This window comes from Nothobranchius furzeri, chromosome 9, assembly GCF_043380555.1.
Source record: "Nothobranchius furzeri strain GRZ-AD chromosome 9, NfurGRZ-RIMD1, whole genome shotgun sequence".
Lineage (NCBI taxonomy): Eukaryota > Metazoa > Chordata > Actinopteri > Cyprinodontiformes > Nothobranchiidae > Nothobranchius > Nothobranchius furzeri.
The window spans coordinates 57,958,877-57,976,689 of record NC_091749.1 but is presented as its reverse complement, the minus strand read 5'-3'; the positions used below and the strand labels follow the sequence as shown (position 1 = coordinate 57,976,689).

The 17,813-nt window shown below is 39.6% G+C and overlaps 2 protein-coding genes across 3 annotated transcripts; both read left to right on the top strand.

The window, feature by feature from the left end:
• The first annotated feature begins 2,971 nt into the window (after positions 1–2,971).
• Positions 2,972–9,255, top strand: got2b (glutamic-oxaloacetic transaminase 2b, mitochondrial). Its single transcript, XM_015952946.3, has 10 exons — positions 2,972–3,137; positions 6,655–6,811; positions 7,088–7,216; positions 7,310–7,369; positions 7,460–7,621; positions 7,798–7,902; positions 8,024–8,174; positions 8,410–8,575; positions 8,666–8,816; positions 8,989–9,255. The coding sequence occupies exons 1-10, from the start codon at positions 3,055–3,057 to the stop codon at positions 9,109–9,111; spliced, it is 1,287 nt and encodes a 428-aa protein (XP_015808432.1). The 5' UTR covers positions 2,972–3,054; the 3' UTR covers positions 9,112–9,255.
• Positions 9,256–10,600: 1,345 nt separating this feature from the next.
• Positions 10,601–16,658, top strand: slc38a7 (solute carrier family 38 member 7). Of its 2 annotated transcripts, none has more exons than XM_015952945.3 (12): positions 10,601–10,704; positions 11,170–11,558; positions 11,661–11,714; positions 12,367–12,511; positions 12,905–13,049; positions 13,147–13,245; positions 13,352–13,409; positions 13,488–13,602; positions 13,765–13,912; positions 14,242–14,441; positions 14,524–14,575; positions 15,876–16,658. In XM_015952945.3, exons 2-12 carry the CDS (start codon positions 11,307–11,309, stop codon positions 15,976–15,978), a joined length of 1,371 nt encoding a protein of 456 aa, XP_015808431.3. In that variant the 5' UTR covers positions 10,601–10,704; positions 11,170–11,306; the 3' UTR covers positions 15,979–16,658. The 2 variants fall into 2 exon arrangements, with proteins under 2 accessions (XP_015808431.3, XP_070411074.1); XM_070554973.1 differs by lacking the exon at positions 15,876–16,658 and adding an exon at positions 14,666–15,058.
• Positions 16,659–17,813: the final 1,155 nt, after the last annotated feature.

Sequence of the window (17,813 nt, the reverse complement as noted above, 5' to 3'; positions counted from 1 at the left end):
TCTCTGTTTGATCACGGCTTCTGTTTGCTGCGCGGGCTGACGGCTGGTTCTCCCCGCAGCTCGGCGCATCTCTGTCTGATCGTGGCTTCTGTGTGCTGTGCGGGCTGCCGGCTTGTGGAGCTCTGGGATGGAAACCTTTCCACCCGGTTCTCCCCAGCGACAGCTCTTCGCATCTCAGATCGCAGCGGCGCTTGTCTGCTGTGCGGCTGCCGACTTGTGGAGGTCTCGGAGACCTCTGTGTTCCACCCGGTTTTACCCAGCGGTCAGCCCGGCGTATCTCTGACTCAGAAGCTCTGGTGTTGTGCACAGTTAACTCCGGTTGTAGCTAAGTTACCACCTCCGTTAGCTTAGCTCCCACCTCTGTGTTAGCTTTTGGGTTAGCTTCAGGTTAGCTTGTAGCTAGTTCGACCGGGTGTCGTCAGTTGATCCCAGCCTTACAGCCCCACCCTCAGGTCCTCCTCTCTTCCCTTTTATGGAATTGTCTGGGCTTGACGGAACCTGTGACACGGTCAAAATGGCAGTGGTGGTCACCTCCCATTTTAGTACAAAAACTTATTATTGGAAGCTATAGAAACCCATTGTCCATATATGTATGTCGATGGTCTCCACCCATATATATGTTGATGCTTGACCCTCACTTTAAGTTTCATTCAGTCAGAAAGGCAAACGTAGGACAGAGACAAGGCAAGGAGTGTAATTACACAACCATAAACAATCCTGCATCTCTACAAAACAAAGTGTGTTAGGAGGCCTCGTCATTGATGTCTTACTCTTAAAGAACAAACGTCTGATGTCCTGATTTTAGTTTATTCAAAGAAAAATAAAGGCACATGGTGATTGATCCGGTTACTCAGGACAACCAACATTTTCTTTTTTATGTGATGAGAAATATATAAAACTAGAAATTCCAGTGATTATTATGCAAGGTTACACAGAACTGATGATAAAGAGTAAAATGGCAGAAAATTCAGATTTCATTCCTACAAATCTGTAACTAAAATGAGGCACCCCTGCTAACAGCTGTTGTGTTGGTGTTACAGCGCCCTCTGTAGGAGAAAGGTGGAGTTTACAGCACCTGTAGGTGGTTTGAGATAGACGGGTGCAGCACCACTCCACTGAGTCTGTCTGACATCACAATGTAACAAAAATGTCAGGAAATGAAGTCCTGGTGCGTTTAGTTTTTATTAAAATAATTTATACATTTATTGTTACATCAAAACACAGTAATGTTTTTCCTGTTTAAAACACAAATGTTGATAAAAATGTAAATGACTCTCTCTCTCTCTCTCTCTGTGTGTGTGTGTGTGTGTGTGTGTGTGTGTGTGTGTGTGTGTGTGTGTGTGTGTGTGTGTGTGTGTGTGTGTGTATGTGTGTACTTTATATGTTTAAGTAGACACATTTGGACTTTTAACCTGTAACATATGGGTATATTTTGCTGGTCCACACAATGTGGAGTACCCTAATACTTGGATTTGGTGGTGTGGTGCGAATGAAATTTTAATTTAAGTTGGGGTGTGGGTTAGGCATAGTGGAGTCACTAAAATGAATGGAAGTCAATGGAGGTCCACACAAGCATATAAATACAAGTGTGTGTGTGTGTGTGTGTGTGTGTGTGTGTGTGTGTATGTGTGTGTGTGCGCCTTTCCACTCTGTCAGCTGCTTGATGCATGGCACACCATTTCAGGGTTTAATAGTCAAATACTACATTGTAATCTCTTGTCTTTAGTGTGTTTGTGTGCGTGCATACATATGTGTGTATACATGCATGTTTATAAGGAATATTATTTAAAATATATTGTTATATATTATAACAGAGAATATATATATATATATATATATATATATATATATATATATATATATATATATATATATATATATATATATATTAAAATACATATAAAACAACATATTGTTAGAATTTAACAAGACAGTTGGTGCAGCAAGGTTGTCAACATTTTTAAACTATTCTTAAAGTGTGAAAAAAGCTTTTTGAGTTTTATTTCATCCATAAATAAACAAAAAATTACTTAGTTTACTATGCATGTATTTACTTAATTTATATAATAGTACCTGTATTTTATAAATGCATACATTTTGAAGAATTTAACTATGAGAATGACAGGTCATTATAGAGTTCCAAAATAAATCTATTGTTGGATTAACTTTCCACTTTTATTCATAAAGCATCATTGCAAAGACAATTTGTGCTTTTGAATACAAGCTAAAACAACCAATGAAAAGTAAATTACAATTGGATTTTTTTACTTCTTTGATTTGAGAGTTGAGAATTGAGGTGGTCCTGCACATCAACTAAAAGAACAAGCTCTAACCTCCCTGACAACCCTGAAACAGATTAAACAAGTATGGAAAATCAGTGAGTAAATGTGAGAATATGTGATGGAACATGAACACTCCAGATGGATGTGGGATTTTTCAGACTTTATTGTCTGCATGTTTTTAAGGTATTGAAAGACCAGAGGTCAAAAACGTTTAATCCACCATTAACATTGTTTTCAAAATGGTAAGCAAATGCATATGATTGCTTTTGTTTTGCATTGGAAATGATAAAGCATCTTATAGAGTGTTTTTGACATTATGTCTTTTAAAATGAACCAAAAAAATTATAATAATAAATAAATAAATAGAAGGGTAGGTCGTAAAGCAAAATAAAATAAAAAGATGATATAATGAACTTGTGCACTACTTTTGTCTTCATTTCTATAAGCTATGAATAATATGTATAATGCAAGACAGGAAAATGACTTGGTGCTTTAAAAAGACACACACACACACACACACACACACACACACACACACACACACACACACACACACACACACACACACACACACACACACACACACACCTTTTGTTAGCTTTGGAAGAATATGTTCATTAATTAAAAATTGGTTTCAGGTTTCAGCAAACCTTCGTGCGCGTGTCTGCTGCCTACTGACGTCAGCCCGTTCTCAACGTACGTACACCGTGCTCGCGCCTGCCCTTCAGATCCGTCCACATCCTGCTAAGCTCACCTCCGAAGTGCAGCAACCATGGCTCTGCTGAAGTCCAACAAGGTGATCTCCAGCCTGGGGAATGTTTGCCCGGCCCTGGGAGCTCTGTCCATCCGCTACAGGTAAACAAAACATCGTAACACTGACCAGCATCTAAACTGGTGACAAGCACATCATCTATGAACGTTGTTGTGTACAACTCGCACAAGCAGAAAATAAGCATTATTAGACCTCACCAATTGTATTGATCTGGTGTTTTATGGAGTGATTGTGTTGTTTAGTTAAGTCCAACCAGCTGGTTAGATACTGACAAGACGGGTCAAACAATTTCCGCAGGCCCCGGTGTCAGCTAGTCGGCTAACATCCGTGGTCAGCGTAAGTGAAAACAGCACACCCAGGTGTTCCTTTAGTCGGCTCATTAATGAAGTTTTGATGTTTATGATTCGGCAACCTAAATTTATTTCTCATGCTACCATTTTTGTTCATATAATCATATCTCACTACAGAGGATAACGTTGTGGATCCGCTTGCTGGTGATGAAAGTCACGTTGGTACGTCGGGATCACCGTTGCATTTGTCCCTATAATTACAACCTGAAATAATGTTATTTATCTTGCTTATTTGCGGTTTGTCTTTTATTCTAAACTAATTAAGTTTTTTCTAATATACGTGTACATCGCTTTAGTGTAGTTATATTTCCGAAACGGTTCGAGCCTGTCTGCTTGTCACAGCAGAAGTGGTCCCGAGAGTTCATTGGCTGAAGCTTCTCACACCTGAATTCTTATTGGTTAAAGTTTCCACATTTGATTGCTGATTGGCCAGTTGTGAGACGATTTCCGTGTGTCCTCTCCGCGAGTGCTTGGAGGGCAAACTTATTTAGGTCTTCTGTTGCCCAAGCAGTTCTTTGAAATATTTTTGGGGTGTGGAAAGGTTTTTAAACTTACCTCTGTGTTTACGTGGTATGTTTGTAGCTACCTTGTGGTGTGCGTGAGAATAGAATAGAATTCAACTTTATTGTCATTGCACATGTACAGGTACAGGGCAACGAAATGCAGTTTGCATCCATCCAGAAGTGCTTTAGCCGTGATATAGATGTGTGTGTCTGTATATATATATATATATATATATATATATATATATATATATATATATATATATATATATAATGGCATCATTGAAGCGCACACGTGTTATCCACCTGCAGTCGGATGCATACTACGTAGTTATTGGAGAATGAAAGAGGTCCTGCACCGCATCTCACTAAAGGCCTTTAGTCAATTGATTATTGATATTTGCCAGTCTGTGATGTTTATATAAACCGATAGGTTCAGCTGTTCAAAGTTTATGTGTGCACATAGAAAGCACCAAACTGCTCATTTGATAGCAGTTAGTTGCTGTGATTGAGAAATACTGGCTAGTGCACAACAAAGCGCAGCTTTTTTCTGTTTTAGTATTTATTTATTGGTGTCATAGTTGTGCATTTATACATGCATGCGTGGAGTGCATTCAGTCATCATTTTATGTAAAGGAAGCCTTTTTTGGTTCACTTTCGTTAAGAAAATATAATCTGTATCTTGACACAATCAATGTATTTTTGTATAGAACTACATAAGTGGGGAGAAATATGTGGTTTGATTTAAAACCCAGTTTCAGTTCTGTAAGTGTTCCAACCCTGGTTCCTGAGTGCAATTTCCCTGCATGTTTTGGTGTATTTCCTGTTCCAACACACCCGATTCAAGCATTGGCCAATATAATTAATTAGTAAAGCTGATTTAAAGACACGCCACTGGGCATCTGCATAATAAATGCTTTAGAAATAATTTTTCTACTTTAATTTCTTTTTATATTCCAGTTTTGAACATTTAATACTTGTTCAGTTAATTTGATTAGTTTGATTAACTTTAGGGAGATGTTTGATTTTAACACTGAGCAGTGCACAAAATTAAGATTTAAGTGTTCAAAAAGTGATTCAGAAATTTTGGTCATAACCTGATAGTATTAGTGGCATTTTAGCTTGTAAATAATGTGAAACACTTTTAGGTATTGGCCGTGAAAATTGACTCAAAATATCGACATTGGTATTGGCAATGGAATAACTAGTATCGGTTGACCTCTAGTTGGAGATGTTGTAAAAATGCAGAATAATGGCCCTCAAAGACCGGGACTAGAAATCACTGCTCTTAAGTTATACCAAGTTTTTTTTTCTTCTTTGTAAAAATTGTGTTCTGTGGGATTCTTTACTACTTAAAAAAAACTATATTACAACAAGACTTTAAAACTCCGCAAATCTTTATTCTACACATTTTCAGAGCAAAATAATATTCTTGCCACTCAATAAAATCACTATAGATTAAGCCTAATCATCTATACTCGTTTCTGAGGGTCAGAGACCATTGCCCTTTACAAAAGGTTCTGTCCTAAATTTAGCTGCAAAGTTTGGGTGATTTACAAAGTGGAAGAAACTTGAGACAATGACAGGCTAGAGCGTGGGAGTGCAGTTGAGGTCATAACTTTCAACAACCTTTATTAATTCAACATTTTTGACATTTATCAAGCAACCTTAAATGTTTGTATAAATAATAAATGGCCTGTATTTGATATAGCACCTTCTAGAGTCCTGGAACCCCCCACCCCCCCACCCCGCACTTCACAACACAATCAGTCATTCACCCATTCACACACACATTCACACCCTGGTGGGGATGAGCTACGATGTAGCCACAGCTCCCCTGGGCCACACTGACGGAGGCGAGGCCCTGTCAGTGTATCACCGGTCCCTCCGACCACCACCAGCAGGCAAGGGGGGTTAAGTGTCTTGCCCAAGGACACAACAACAGCAATAGACTGAGTGGGGCTCGAACCTGCAACCTTTCGATTACAGGGCGAGCACTTAACTCCTGTGCCACCATCCGATAAAACCTACATCACTTAGCGTGTTGTGCAGCCTTTATTTGACCTTTATCAGCATTTAGATTATGCTTAGCTTTAATGTGTAGAATGACCAGCATTTAGTCATAAATTAGGTTAAATGCAGCTAAAACTCTCTCTCTTTCTCTTTCTCTCTCTCTCTCTTTCTCTCTCTCTCTCTTTCTCTCTCTCTCTCTCTCTCTCTCTTTCTCTCTCTCTCTCTCTCTCTCTCTTTCTCTCTCTCTCTCTCTCTCTTTCTCTCTTTCTCTCTTTCTCTCTCTCTCTCTCTCTTTCTCTCTCTCTCTTTCTCTCTCTCTCTCTCTCTCTCTTTCTCTCTCTTTCTCTCTCTCTCTCTCTCTCTCTCTCTCTCTCTCTCTCTCTCTCTCTCTCTCACACTCACACCCCTTGAGTAAGAGCTCACATTTTAGATACAGACGTCCTTTTGTTTAATGTGCTTATTTTTAGACTTTGAAACTAATTATGCTTGTTCCCTGAAACTCAACAGTTGTGTGTTATTAGGGGTCTTTGTGAAAGGATTATTAGGACTACGTTTTTTAAGTGTTGTTTATGCATTTTGACCAGAAAGCAGTTCGTCACACAAGGTCAATAAAATATTAAGACTACGTAAAATTGAGTTACTGATGTTCATATAAGGGTTCATGTAAAAAAAAAAAAAATGACTACCTCTAATAAGTGATTCCTGTCATCATGAGGGTTTGTATTTTTCTGCAGCTCTTGGTGGGCTGGAGTGCAGATGGGTCCCCCAGACCCCATCCTGGGGGTGACAGAGGCCTTCAAGAGGGACACAAACCCCAAGAAGATGAATCTGGGAGTTGGAGCCTACAGAGATGACCAAGGAAAGCCGTTTGTTCTCACCTGCGTTCGCAAGGTCAAATAATCGAATTTACAAACTTTCTCATGTTGGACGTATTTGCTTTTCTCAGACAGGAAGTAGGATGATTTGCAATTATACTTGCTTGTCACTAGTAAGGTTTCTGAAGTCTTGCCATCCTGAACTCAACTGGACCATAAAATGGATAAATAGCTAAACCACACCTACATTTCCCTCAGAGAGACAATAAAGGAATTTTCTATCCTATTCTAGATGTTGAGAATAAATGTCATTAACTGAGAGGTTTTGTACACGTTTTGTATCATTTTCTAGGCAGAGGCTCTGATTGCATCCAAACAGCTCGATAAGGAGTATCTCCCCATCGGTGGTCTAGGTGAATTTAACAAATCCTGTGCCCAGCTGGCTCTTGGTGCTGACAATGAGGTGTTAAAGAGTGGCAGGGTGAGTTTGTGTTCTCAAAGCAATCATTATTTAAAAACTTTATGCCTGTCGCTAAAATCCAAATCAGTGCATCGACATTTGTTTTCTTAACAGAGCATCACTGTTCAAACAATCTCAGGAACTGGATCTTTGCGTATTGGAGGAAACTATTTGGTAAGTTAGATTTACTCTCTTAAGTTAAAGACCCAGGGATAATTAAAAGGTGTACTGTTATGTGTTTTTATGGATGTTTCTCTGCCACAGGCTCGATTCCATTCAGGCCCACTTGACGTGTATCTGCCTAAACCTTCCTGGGGAAACCACACGCCCATCTTCAGAGATGCTGGCATGCAGCTCAAAGCGTACAGATACTACGACCCCTCCACCTGTGGCTTTGACTTCAAAGGGGCTCTGGAGGACATTTCTGTAAGTAAAGATTAAAGTTCATTCCTGAAGTTGAATTTATAGATCTTTCGTTTCCAATTTAAGGCAAATTTTTCTTTATTTTTTTTTAAAGATGCTGGTTATTTTTTGATGTTTGTGATAAAAACTGGACATTTGTAGATGGCTGTTCATACATTTCATACATTTTTCCATCACAGAAAATCCCAGAGAAGAGCGTAATTCTGCTTCATGCATGTGCTCACAACCCCACGGGTGTGGACCCCAGGCCCGAACAGTGGAAAGAGATTGCTGACATTGTCAAGGTGAGTGGAAATGGAGGAATGCTTGGATTAAATGGGTTGCTCTTATTTAGTCTCGTAATAAAAGAAGTAGCATGGAAGGCAAGTTGGACACCAACAGGTTGATTTTATTCTGTTCCTGCAGAAAAGAAACCTGCTGGTGTTCTTCGACATGGCGTATCAGGGCTTCGCTAGCGGCGACATCGACCGTGATGCCTGGGCTGTACGCCACTTCATCGAGCAGGGCAACAACATCCTCCTGTCTCAGTCCTTTGCTAAGAATATGGGCCTGTATGGTCAGTAAAAGCTCCTAATTGCAGCACTTGCGTGTATTTTGTCACCACCCACTGGAGAGGCAGGGTTATGGCTTACTGAACACATTGGTTGATTAGGAGTACGTTATATGAAAGTCTTTCAGCTTTCACTGTGGCTTCTCAATTTTTTGTGCATAACTCCTTCTGTGCCTGTGGAATAACAGCCTTTAAGAATCCGTACCACATACAGTTTACTCATTCATCTCAACCCTGACAGGTGAGCGCGTGGGAGGCTTCACTGTTGTGTGCAGCGATGCAGAAGAGGCAAAAAGGGTTGAGTCTCAACTTAAGATCCTGATCAGGCCAATTTACTCCAATCCACCAGTGAACGGCGCCAGAATCGCTTCCACCATTCTGAACACACCAGACCTGCGCTCTGTCTGGTAGGAATAACAGCTAAAGTTTTTTTTTTATTTGTACCAAACAGATGGATTTTAATTTAATGGGGATTTGTTTTGTTTTTGTGGCTGTAGGTTGGAGGAAGTCCATGGTATGGCCAACCGCATCATTAAGATGAGAGAACAGCTGGTGGCAGGTTTGAAAAAGCAGGGTTCCTCCCACAACTGGCAGCACGTCATCGACCAGATTGGGATGTTCTGCTTCACGGGGCTCAAACCCGAACAGGTATGCAGACTTGCCTGCTCTAAGGGATGGAAGCAAAAAAAAAAAAAACCCTATTGTTTCTGCTACTTTTATTTGTTTATTCGTTACATTCGTTATTGAGGGAGGATTTTCTGCCTTCTGTCAAATCTGTGATGAGTCTGTTTACAGTTTGGTTCCTTTTCTTTTTCTGCAGGTTGAGCGTCTGACGAAGGAGTTTTCTGTCTACATGACCAAGGATGGTAGAATTTCCATGGCAGGCGTGTCCTCGGGAAACGTGGGCTACCTGGCCGAGGCGATCCACGCAGTCACCAAGTAGAGAGGAAGAACATCCGAATCAAAGCTGCAGCGTTGAGGAGCGTCATGCGTTACTCCTCCATTCCACCTTTTTAGAGAAGAGCTCGGCCTTTAGTCGTTCCTTTTCTTATCTGGATTTCATAATTAAATTTAACGGTTGTTTATTTTCGGGTTTTTCAGCTTTTTCACTGATCGGGATCCCCTAGCAAAGTAAAAAAAATCTGTTTTTCCTTTTTGAGCTCGATATCCTATTTATTACACGGAGTCATCTGTGAACTATTGTCCTACTAAATGTACACTCTTGACCTGCTGTGGGCTCATTCACCCATTTAAACAACAAACACCTTGAGGTAATCTATAATAGCTTCAGATGCAGGTTGAGATCTCTGTTGCTTTGTGGAAGCTTGTAGGAAAAGCTTTATTTTTTTATTAGATTTATGTAATAATGGTGGTGTAGCACTTAAAACTATGTGTGACAATATTTAAGTTTGGAATTACTGGATATATAGGTATTTGTCAGGTTATCTATTAGTTTAACCTGATCAGTCATTCAGTTCTTTATTGTTTATTTGTCTTTATTTACAAATGGCTCTTCTCTTATTTTCAGTTCTTTTCCTACAGGTTTTGTAAATCTTATGGTTTCAATCTAAGTGACCACAAGGCAGCAGTCTCAGCTGGTCTTTTGAAAACCCTGAATGCTAAATAAGCACCAAAGTCAAGAGTGAAACAAAAGTAAGCAGAGTACTGAAACACTATATCATTGACTGACTTCTGTTTAATACATTTCCATGTTTGTTAAAATATCATACCAATGAATTTGGATTGACAACGGCTATGTTTACTGTCTCGTCTCGGAAGGAAAAAGGTCATTCATTTGCTCAGACGTCTTGTTTCAGTGTTTGCATCTCTTCCTTGAAACTGGGAGACACTGATTATAATGTGAGTTTGATTCCCTTTGCTCATATTTCTGGAGCTTTGTCTCATGCTGGTGCTTCCTGTGTGATCTGAAGGTCATGGGTCATGTACACTGCAGAACAAATAAATCATTCGAAGAGTCATTTTTTTGTGTACTTGTTTTTTCACATACTATGTACGTATCACTTCATGCATCAGGGAATTTTGTACAAATTTTCATTCTGATTAGAAGAAACAACTTCACAACGACAAAAATTTAAAAATGAATGAAAATGATACAAAATAGCACAATGAGAAAACTAAAATGTAAGGAAGGAGATAATGAATAAAGTGATAATCAGTGGGTCCTGGCAATGGCAGAAATGGTAGAAAGAGCTGAATGAGGAGAGGGTAAGATGAAGGTCATGCTGAATAAAGATTGGATTTTATTTATGATAAAACATTTTTTGGTTTTGTGTCAGTTTTGACATCAAATTCTAGTAGCTCCAATCACTACAAAAATGCATAATTTTATTCGAAAATGTATCTTTCCTTTGTACGTTTTTGCATTAACAGGAACTTCAACTCCCAAAGTTCTCTGCGAGCGGAAAATTGACGGTATCGAGTCACGCGAGGAAGAAGATTCCTTCCGGTCCTCCACTTTGAACAAGCTGCCAAAACACATCGGGGGCTCAGTCTTTCCCCCAGATGGAGGTAGAAGGTAATGAAATAGTAATTTTCTGTTATTATAGTTTTATAATTTCTCTTAAAATATACAATGAAGTTTATTTGTCGTGATTAAATAAATACGCGGTCTGTTTTGAAAAATTATGGTTTCGTTTGTTCTCGCTAGCTTCCGTTGGACAGAGCTGCGATGGTGTTCTCTCAAATGAAATGAAATAAAAAAAAAACTCATCTCTCTTTTGTTGAAAAACGATGGGTTTACCACATCCTGCCTTTGTTCCCTTACATTCTCTGTCAGCAGATTCACCTCAACAGTTTAAAATCAGATCCTGTCAGCTAAAATTGCGTTTATTTGTGTTCGCATAGTGACGAAAAACGCAGGTGTGTTTAACTTAGACAGTAACTATAAAAGCTTTTACCTCTAAGATTAATTGTTTTAAAACCACTACACTTTCACTGTTATTTACCAACACTTTGGGGTCTAATCTTTGTCTCGTTACAGATCAACCATCAGCAGTAAATGGACTTACTGCTACTTGATAAGAACCTCCAGCTGCTTGCTGATCAATCTGCACATTCACTTCTATCTGCATCCAGGTGTCCTCACGCAGACTTTTAGGTTCACTGTACATTTTTCTAATGGCAATCAATACGGATATTGAGGACTGGGGTGGAATGGGCAGCAGTGACTCTGGGGAAAGAGCATGGCTCTTGCAGAGCCCCAGTGTGGATTCGGTCCCGCGCCCCGAGCTGGAGGAGAGAAACCAAAATGTGTCACCCCTGGGAGCGGTTTTCATTGTGGTGAATGCAGCACTAGGAGCAGGTCTGCTGAACTTCCCAGCAGCCTTCAGCATGGCAGGAGGAGTAACTGCAGGAGTGGTTCTTCAGATGGTGAGGACTCATCAGTCCTCCGTTTTGTTCAAGGCTTAATCTCTGCTGCTGTCAGCTGATGCTTTTGTGTTTTTGTTCAAATGTTCTGTTTCTGTGTTTCAGTTTATGTTGATCTTCATCATCAATGGACTTGTAATCCTTGGCTACTGCTCTGTGGTATGTACTCTTTTACTTAGTTTTACTTTTAATTGCAAATGGAACCCTAGACTTCTAACCCGTTTTGTCTGCCTTCATATTTTCTCCCACTTGTGGCTTAAAAGAAAAGATCCATTGTGAAACATTTTTTTCATTCTGTGCATCAAATGCAGAACTTTGCACACAAGTCAGGACTTTCAGTTCCTCAATCACTCAAATGTTCATGTGCTGAAACAAATGGTGGCAATAAAAAAACAGCAAATAGTCACTTTGATTCATTCTCTAGAGATAATTGAATGTGTGCAATGGACACAGAACATATCACCTGAACAATAACATAAAAACAAGGATCCTGCATCCTAAATTCCTACTTACTCATTAATTAATTTTAAGTTAAATAATTAACAGCGATGCTCTCCAGAAGAGCATCAATATGGCTGCTGCATGCTAAATGAGAGTAGGCATGCAAAATAAATGAGTGCTATTCCTCAGATGGAATACATTTTATGTCTGGACTGTTTTTTAAGCACCCTGGAAAAACTCCGTTAATGTCCCTCTCATACGGCATGTTAATTACATAACAATCAACGGAAAATAGTGAATGACAAACTTTTTGGTGTAAATTTGTTTGTACATATTAATAAACCATTAAAAATCATCTGGCTGGTTTCAGGTCAGTAATGAAGCCACCTATCAGGAGGTTGTTCGAGCCACTTGTGGAAAGGTCACAGGCGTCATATGTGAAGTCGCCATTGCTGTCTACACCTTCGGCACGTGCATCGCTTTCTTCATCGTCATTGGAGACCAGCTTGATCGCTGTGAGTGTATATAACCAACTCATGAGCTGCGTTGGTTTTGGTCACATCAGAGTAAAATTTGTAGAATGACCCTTTAATGGATTAAAATCAGCCTTTCCTCTGAGTTTACATGTTTTGCGTAGCAGCAAGTGAAACATAACGTCTTGTTCTGTCAATGACGAGGGCAAAGAGCATCGAGAATGACCCCACTCAGCATTTCTCTGTCAGTGTGCCTCTCATGTCACTCGGGCGTTCTTTCACCGAGATGCTGACTGAGTGGAAATCCTGATGTCTTTTACTTTATTTAAATTGTGCATGACTTTAATCATGTTTCAGTTTTCATTCTCCGTTCGTCCTCATCATGCTACGTTTCCCAGCCTCCCAAAGTCATGCAACTCTTGTTTACTGCTCCAGTGATCGCTGCAATGGTTCACAGCACAGACAGTGCAGCCGCCGGCCCCTGGTACACCGATAGAAAGTTTACCATCGTCGTTACTGCAGTCCTGGTCATCCTTCCTTTGTCTATCCCCAAAGAGATTGGCTTTCAAAAATATGCCAGGTAACGACATATCTAACAATCGAATCTACTGCTTTTTTAAACTCCGATTTATCATTTTTCTAACTTTTAAACTCTTTGCTAACCACATCTGCTGTAGTGCCCTTAGTGTGATGGGAACCTGGTACGTGACCATCGTGGTCATTGTGAAATACATCTGGCCGAGCAAAAACATGTCTCCAGATTACGTCTCAACCAGGTAAGTCCTAGCATATATTTCCATCCTGGAGTTTGTAATAAAACAGCAGCACTGTCCGAACCCTCTGCATCAGGCGTATCTATTTTTTTTATTTTTATGTTTGCAGTTCATCTTCCTGGACTGCAGTTTTTAACGCTATGCCCACCATATGTTTTGGTTTCCAGGTAATCATTTAACGCCTTATGATCATACTGCTTGCTGATTAGAGTGTAATAATCACGAGGCGTATCTGATCCCCTCAGTGTCATGTCAGCTGTGTGCCGGTGTTCAACAGCATGAGGAGGAAAGAGATCAAACCGTGGGGAGTTGTGGTCACGCTCAGCATGATAATCTGCCTTTTTGTTTACACAGGAACTGGTACGTCACATGTTGTGTTTTATCAATTTGCACAGCTGTGTTAACCTGCCAGATGTTGAAATGACCTGTATTTTGTTATATGTATAAGAATGCAGTGTTATGTTACGGCGAGAGCAGCAGATGCCCGTTTCCTCTTGGTAAATGACAGCTTCATGTGATCAGGTGTCTGTGGCTTCCTGACTTTTGGCTCCACTGTGAGTCAGGATGTGTTGATGTCGTACCCTCCTGATGACGTCGCTGTAGCCATCGCTAGAGCTTTCATCGTCCTCTGCGTGGTGACCTCGTACCCCATTTTACACTTCTGCGGCAGGTAGCGTACAGTGAACTAAAAGCTCGGACCATGAAATGCTCCATTTTTACCTTAGAACTGATTTTAGCTAGCAGAAAACCTAGTTTCTTTGGTGGAAATCATTTCCAAAGCATGCTACTGCCACCACTGTGGCTGACAGTACAGTGTAATTACATTTGAACGCATCACCTTTACGTCGATCATTATAGCAAACAATTTCCATTGTAGTCTCCTCTTTGATGTGTATTTGTCGAGGTTTTGATGTGTTTTTAGTTTATCCCCACCGAGTCGTGGGTCATATTTCCTTATTTTAGGATAATTTCTTTACTCTGATCACGTTGCTCCTCAAGGGCCGTCATAGAGGGACTTTGGCTTCGTTTCCGAGGGGAACAGGTGGAGGTGTGTGTACGCAGCGAACGCAGGAGAAGGATCCTTCAGACTCTGGTGTGGTTCGTCATCACCCTCGTACTCGCACTCTTTATCCCCGACATTGGCCGGGTGATCTCTCTGATTGGTGGACTGGCAGCCTGTTTCATCTTTGTGTTTCCAGGTAAGGCTGCTCTTAGCATGCGTCATCTTGGATAATTATGCAAATTCATCTTTGCATTTATGATGTTCCTTTAACTCCTCAGGTTTGTGTTTGATGCAAGCTAAGCTTTCAGAGACAGATACCCGATCTGCAAGGTGAGGCTGCTTAATTCTTAACCATCTCTGTTTATGTAGAAAGGTCATAAAGTCATCTAACGCAAGTCCTGTTTGTGTTGTTGCTTCCAGCACCTCAGTGTGTTTTTGCTTTGAAGAAGGTGGATTATCCAATCCAATCCAATCCAGTTTATTTATAAAGCACTTTACAAGACCCAGCACAGGAACAAAGTGCTGTACAGAAAGTACATTAAAACAATTGACTAGAAAGAAAACAGCAAAGATAAATAAAACACATGATACATAAAATTAAACTAGCCCTATATTAAAAATAAAAACTTGATAAAACTTGATAAAACCGCATTTGAATCACCTAAAACAGCTAAAATAAAATAAAAAATAGAAACCAACATCTCACAAGGTATTAAAAGCCAGGGTAAAGAGGTGTGTTTTCAGGAGTGCCTTAAAAGCAGATAAGGAACTGGCCTGTCTTATCTCTAAAGGAAGTTCGTTCCACAGTTTTGGGGCTGCAACAGCAAAAGCACGATCTCCTCTAAATTTACGCTCAGTCCTGGGTACAATCAGGAGCAGCTGATCAGCAGACCTGAGAGAGCGGGAGGGAGTGTAAGGCTGTATCAGATCAGAGAGATAAGAGGGGGCAAGGCCATGAAGACCTTTAAAAGCAAATAAAAGAATTTTAAAATGAATCCTAAAAGAAATGGGCAGCCAGTGAAGTGAAGCTAAAACAGGGGAAATGTGCTCAAACTTTCGAGTGCCAGTTAAAAGACGAGCTGCGGCATTTTGCACTCTCTGTAGCTGACTAATACATGATGCACTGACCCCAATGTAGAGTGCGTTACAGTAATCCAGCCGAGTGGTTACAAAGGCGTGGATCACTGTCTCAAAGTGCTGCCGTGAAAGAATTGGCTTTATTTTTGCCAGCTGCCTGAGGTGAAAGAAGCCAGATTTTACCACCGCCTTAATCTGATGTTCAAACTTCAGATCACAGTCCACTTTGACCCCCAAGTTGGTGACAGTTGGTTTAACAAACTGGGCCAAGGAATCTACAAACACATTGGGTGTCTCAGTAGGACTACCAAAAATCATCACCTCAGTCTTTTTATCATTGAATTTTAAAAAATTCACAGACATCCAAGCCTTTAGGATAAACCTGAGATTAATAGCTTAACGATGCACAACCAAACTTTGGTTTGCTTGCTTGATTCAAGGTTAAGAATATATATTTTTAAGTAGGATAATCAGTGAAGCAATAAATAGAAGTTCAATAGCTAAAATATAAACAAATCTGGGACACAGTTTCATTTTAGGTCTTTTCTTACAGCTGGCATGTACTGGTTGGCTTCGGTGTTGCCATGGTTACCCTTGGTGCTTTCATTTTTGGCCTCACTACATCGAACTCCATCTATCAGGATGTTCTCAACTAAAAGGGACGTCTCCTCTACGGCGAGGATGGGCGAGTGCCCAGAACTGTGCTGCTCTTCGGGATCGCAGCATGAGATGAAACACCTCATTACGCTCAACAACAGAGATGAGAGCGGATCGGATCGTCTGCCTCATGCATGCTCGATTCAACCGGGACGTGACTTACAAGTTTTCTTATTTCCTGTGAAGTTTTAGCATGTTACTTTGAGACGGTGTCGTAATTCCTGGGGGATACAGGCTGGCCTATCCCGTTTCCGAACGCTAAAAACTTGTTTCTGTCTCCTTTATTCAAAAGTAGAACTTTGTATTAAAAAAAACTTTAATCAATTTGATTTTAAAAATTAAATCATGCCAATTTGTGACATTTTAACAGCATGTTCACCCCAGAGAATGCATGCCGTGTCTCTCACATTCTGGTCTGTAGCTTATTCTAAGGTCTGTATGTAGTTTAGCTTCCGGAGTTAAAATAAAGGGTCATGAAGGAAAACCTAATCTGGGAACTTTTACAAAATTACCTCCCCACTGAATGAAAAGAGGGTGTATGATGTTTTATATGGATTATTCATTATCGTAAGGTTTTTCTTCCTTTAGACTTTTTCAACCTTTACTGAGTCAGTGTGAAACTGAATTTTAGAGTTAAAGAGGCAACAGGTCTTGTCAACAGACACTAAAGTAAAACCAAAGTCAGATATTTTTGGTATTCTGATTTCTAAACTCATCTGCTTATAACCAAAATCATTATCGTTCATGTGTGATCCAGCGCTTTCTACTTAAGCTCCAAAAGATGGAGTTAAATATCCCATAATTCCTCATCTTTAATCTGTAATGACATCAGCTTGGACAGTTTGTGATTGAAGGGAAATAAAGTTTACATATTTGTGTTTGTCATAAAATGCAAACGACTTGATCAAAAGGCATTTTTGTGTCGACAAGAACGCAGTTAATGCAAACTAAGGGAAATGTGGTGCAATTATTTGAATATTTTTGTAATCTGTTAATGTGTTTATAGTTTTTATATATATATGCAGATTGTCTTTTCCATTTAGATGCTGCACTGTTTAATTTCTGTTGCTTATTTGCTTTTCTTAACTAAAACACTACTCTGCCTTCAGATGTGTGAGCTGCTCTTTTGTTAGTAGTGGATCCTCTAATTTGGATATTTAAAGAGAAATGTTTATTTTCTGTTCACAAATACTCATAACAAACAGAAAACATGACAGATTTCACTATTTCCAAACAAATGTTTCAATAAAAAGAAAAGAATCAGTTAAGCTTTGCAAAAAATAAAGCTAAGAACATTCAACTTTACATTTACATCAATGCAATTGTTTTAACGACTTAGATGAAGGCTTTAAATGAACGTAATGTTAACGTGTAGATCAGGGGTGTCAAACATGCGAGCCGGATTGTTGTGTAAACTTTATTTTCATACTTTACAATGTAGAGTGAAAATAAACGTATCATTGTGAGCAAGTTTTCTCTGTAATGAGTATAAATAAAACAAAGCTGCGCTCAAGGCTCACACAAGAACTTGAATCACATCCTGAAGTTGGCCGCCACTCAGGATGTGACTTCTGGTATTGAAGTTCTGGTGAAAGCTAAAAGATGTAAAGTAAAATGAGTCAAATATACTTTAAGTGCTGCATGAAACTGATCTTGCCATGTGATCTGTAAGCTCTTTGAATCACCAAGGAATGTTTTTTTTTATTTGTTTTTTTTTCTCAAATTTTCAAGTACACTTCAGGTGTTGTACTTGTACTACACTGTCCTCAGGCTCCAGCCTTGTTTTATATTGATTGTATTAAAACAAAGAAAACAATCTGAAGTTTTTTTTTAT

Excerpts from the sequence above, each read along its gene's own strand:
- got2b (XM_015952946.3), top strand. The coding sequence starts at position 3,055 with ATGGCTCTGCTGAAGTCCAACAAGGTGATCTCCAGCCTGGGGAATGTT. Across the intron at positions 8,175-8,409 it reads TAAGAATATGGGCCTGTATG|GTGAGCGCGTGGGAGGCTTC; the intron begins GTCAGTAAAAGC and ends CAACCCTGACAG. Across the intron at positions 8,817-8,988 it reads CGGGGCTCAAACCCGAACAG|GTTGAGCGTCTGACGAAGGA; the intron begins GTATGCAGACTT and ends CTTTTTCTGCAG.
- slc38a7 (XM_070554973.1), top strand. The coding sequence starts at position 11,307 with ATGGCAATCAATACGGATATTGAGGACTGGGGTGGAATGGGCAGCAGT. Across the intron at positions 11,715-12,366 it reads TCCTTGGCTACTGCTCTGTG|GTCAGTAATGAAGCCACCTA; the intron begins GTATGTACTCTT and ends GGCTGGTTTCAG. Across the intron at positions 14,576-14,665 it reads ACAGATACCCGATCTGCAAG|CACCTCAGTGTGTTTTTGCT; the intron begins GTGAGGCTGCTT and ends TGTTGCTTCCAG.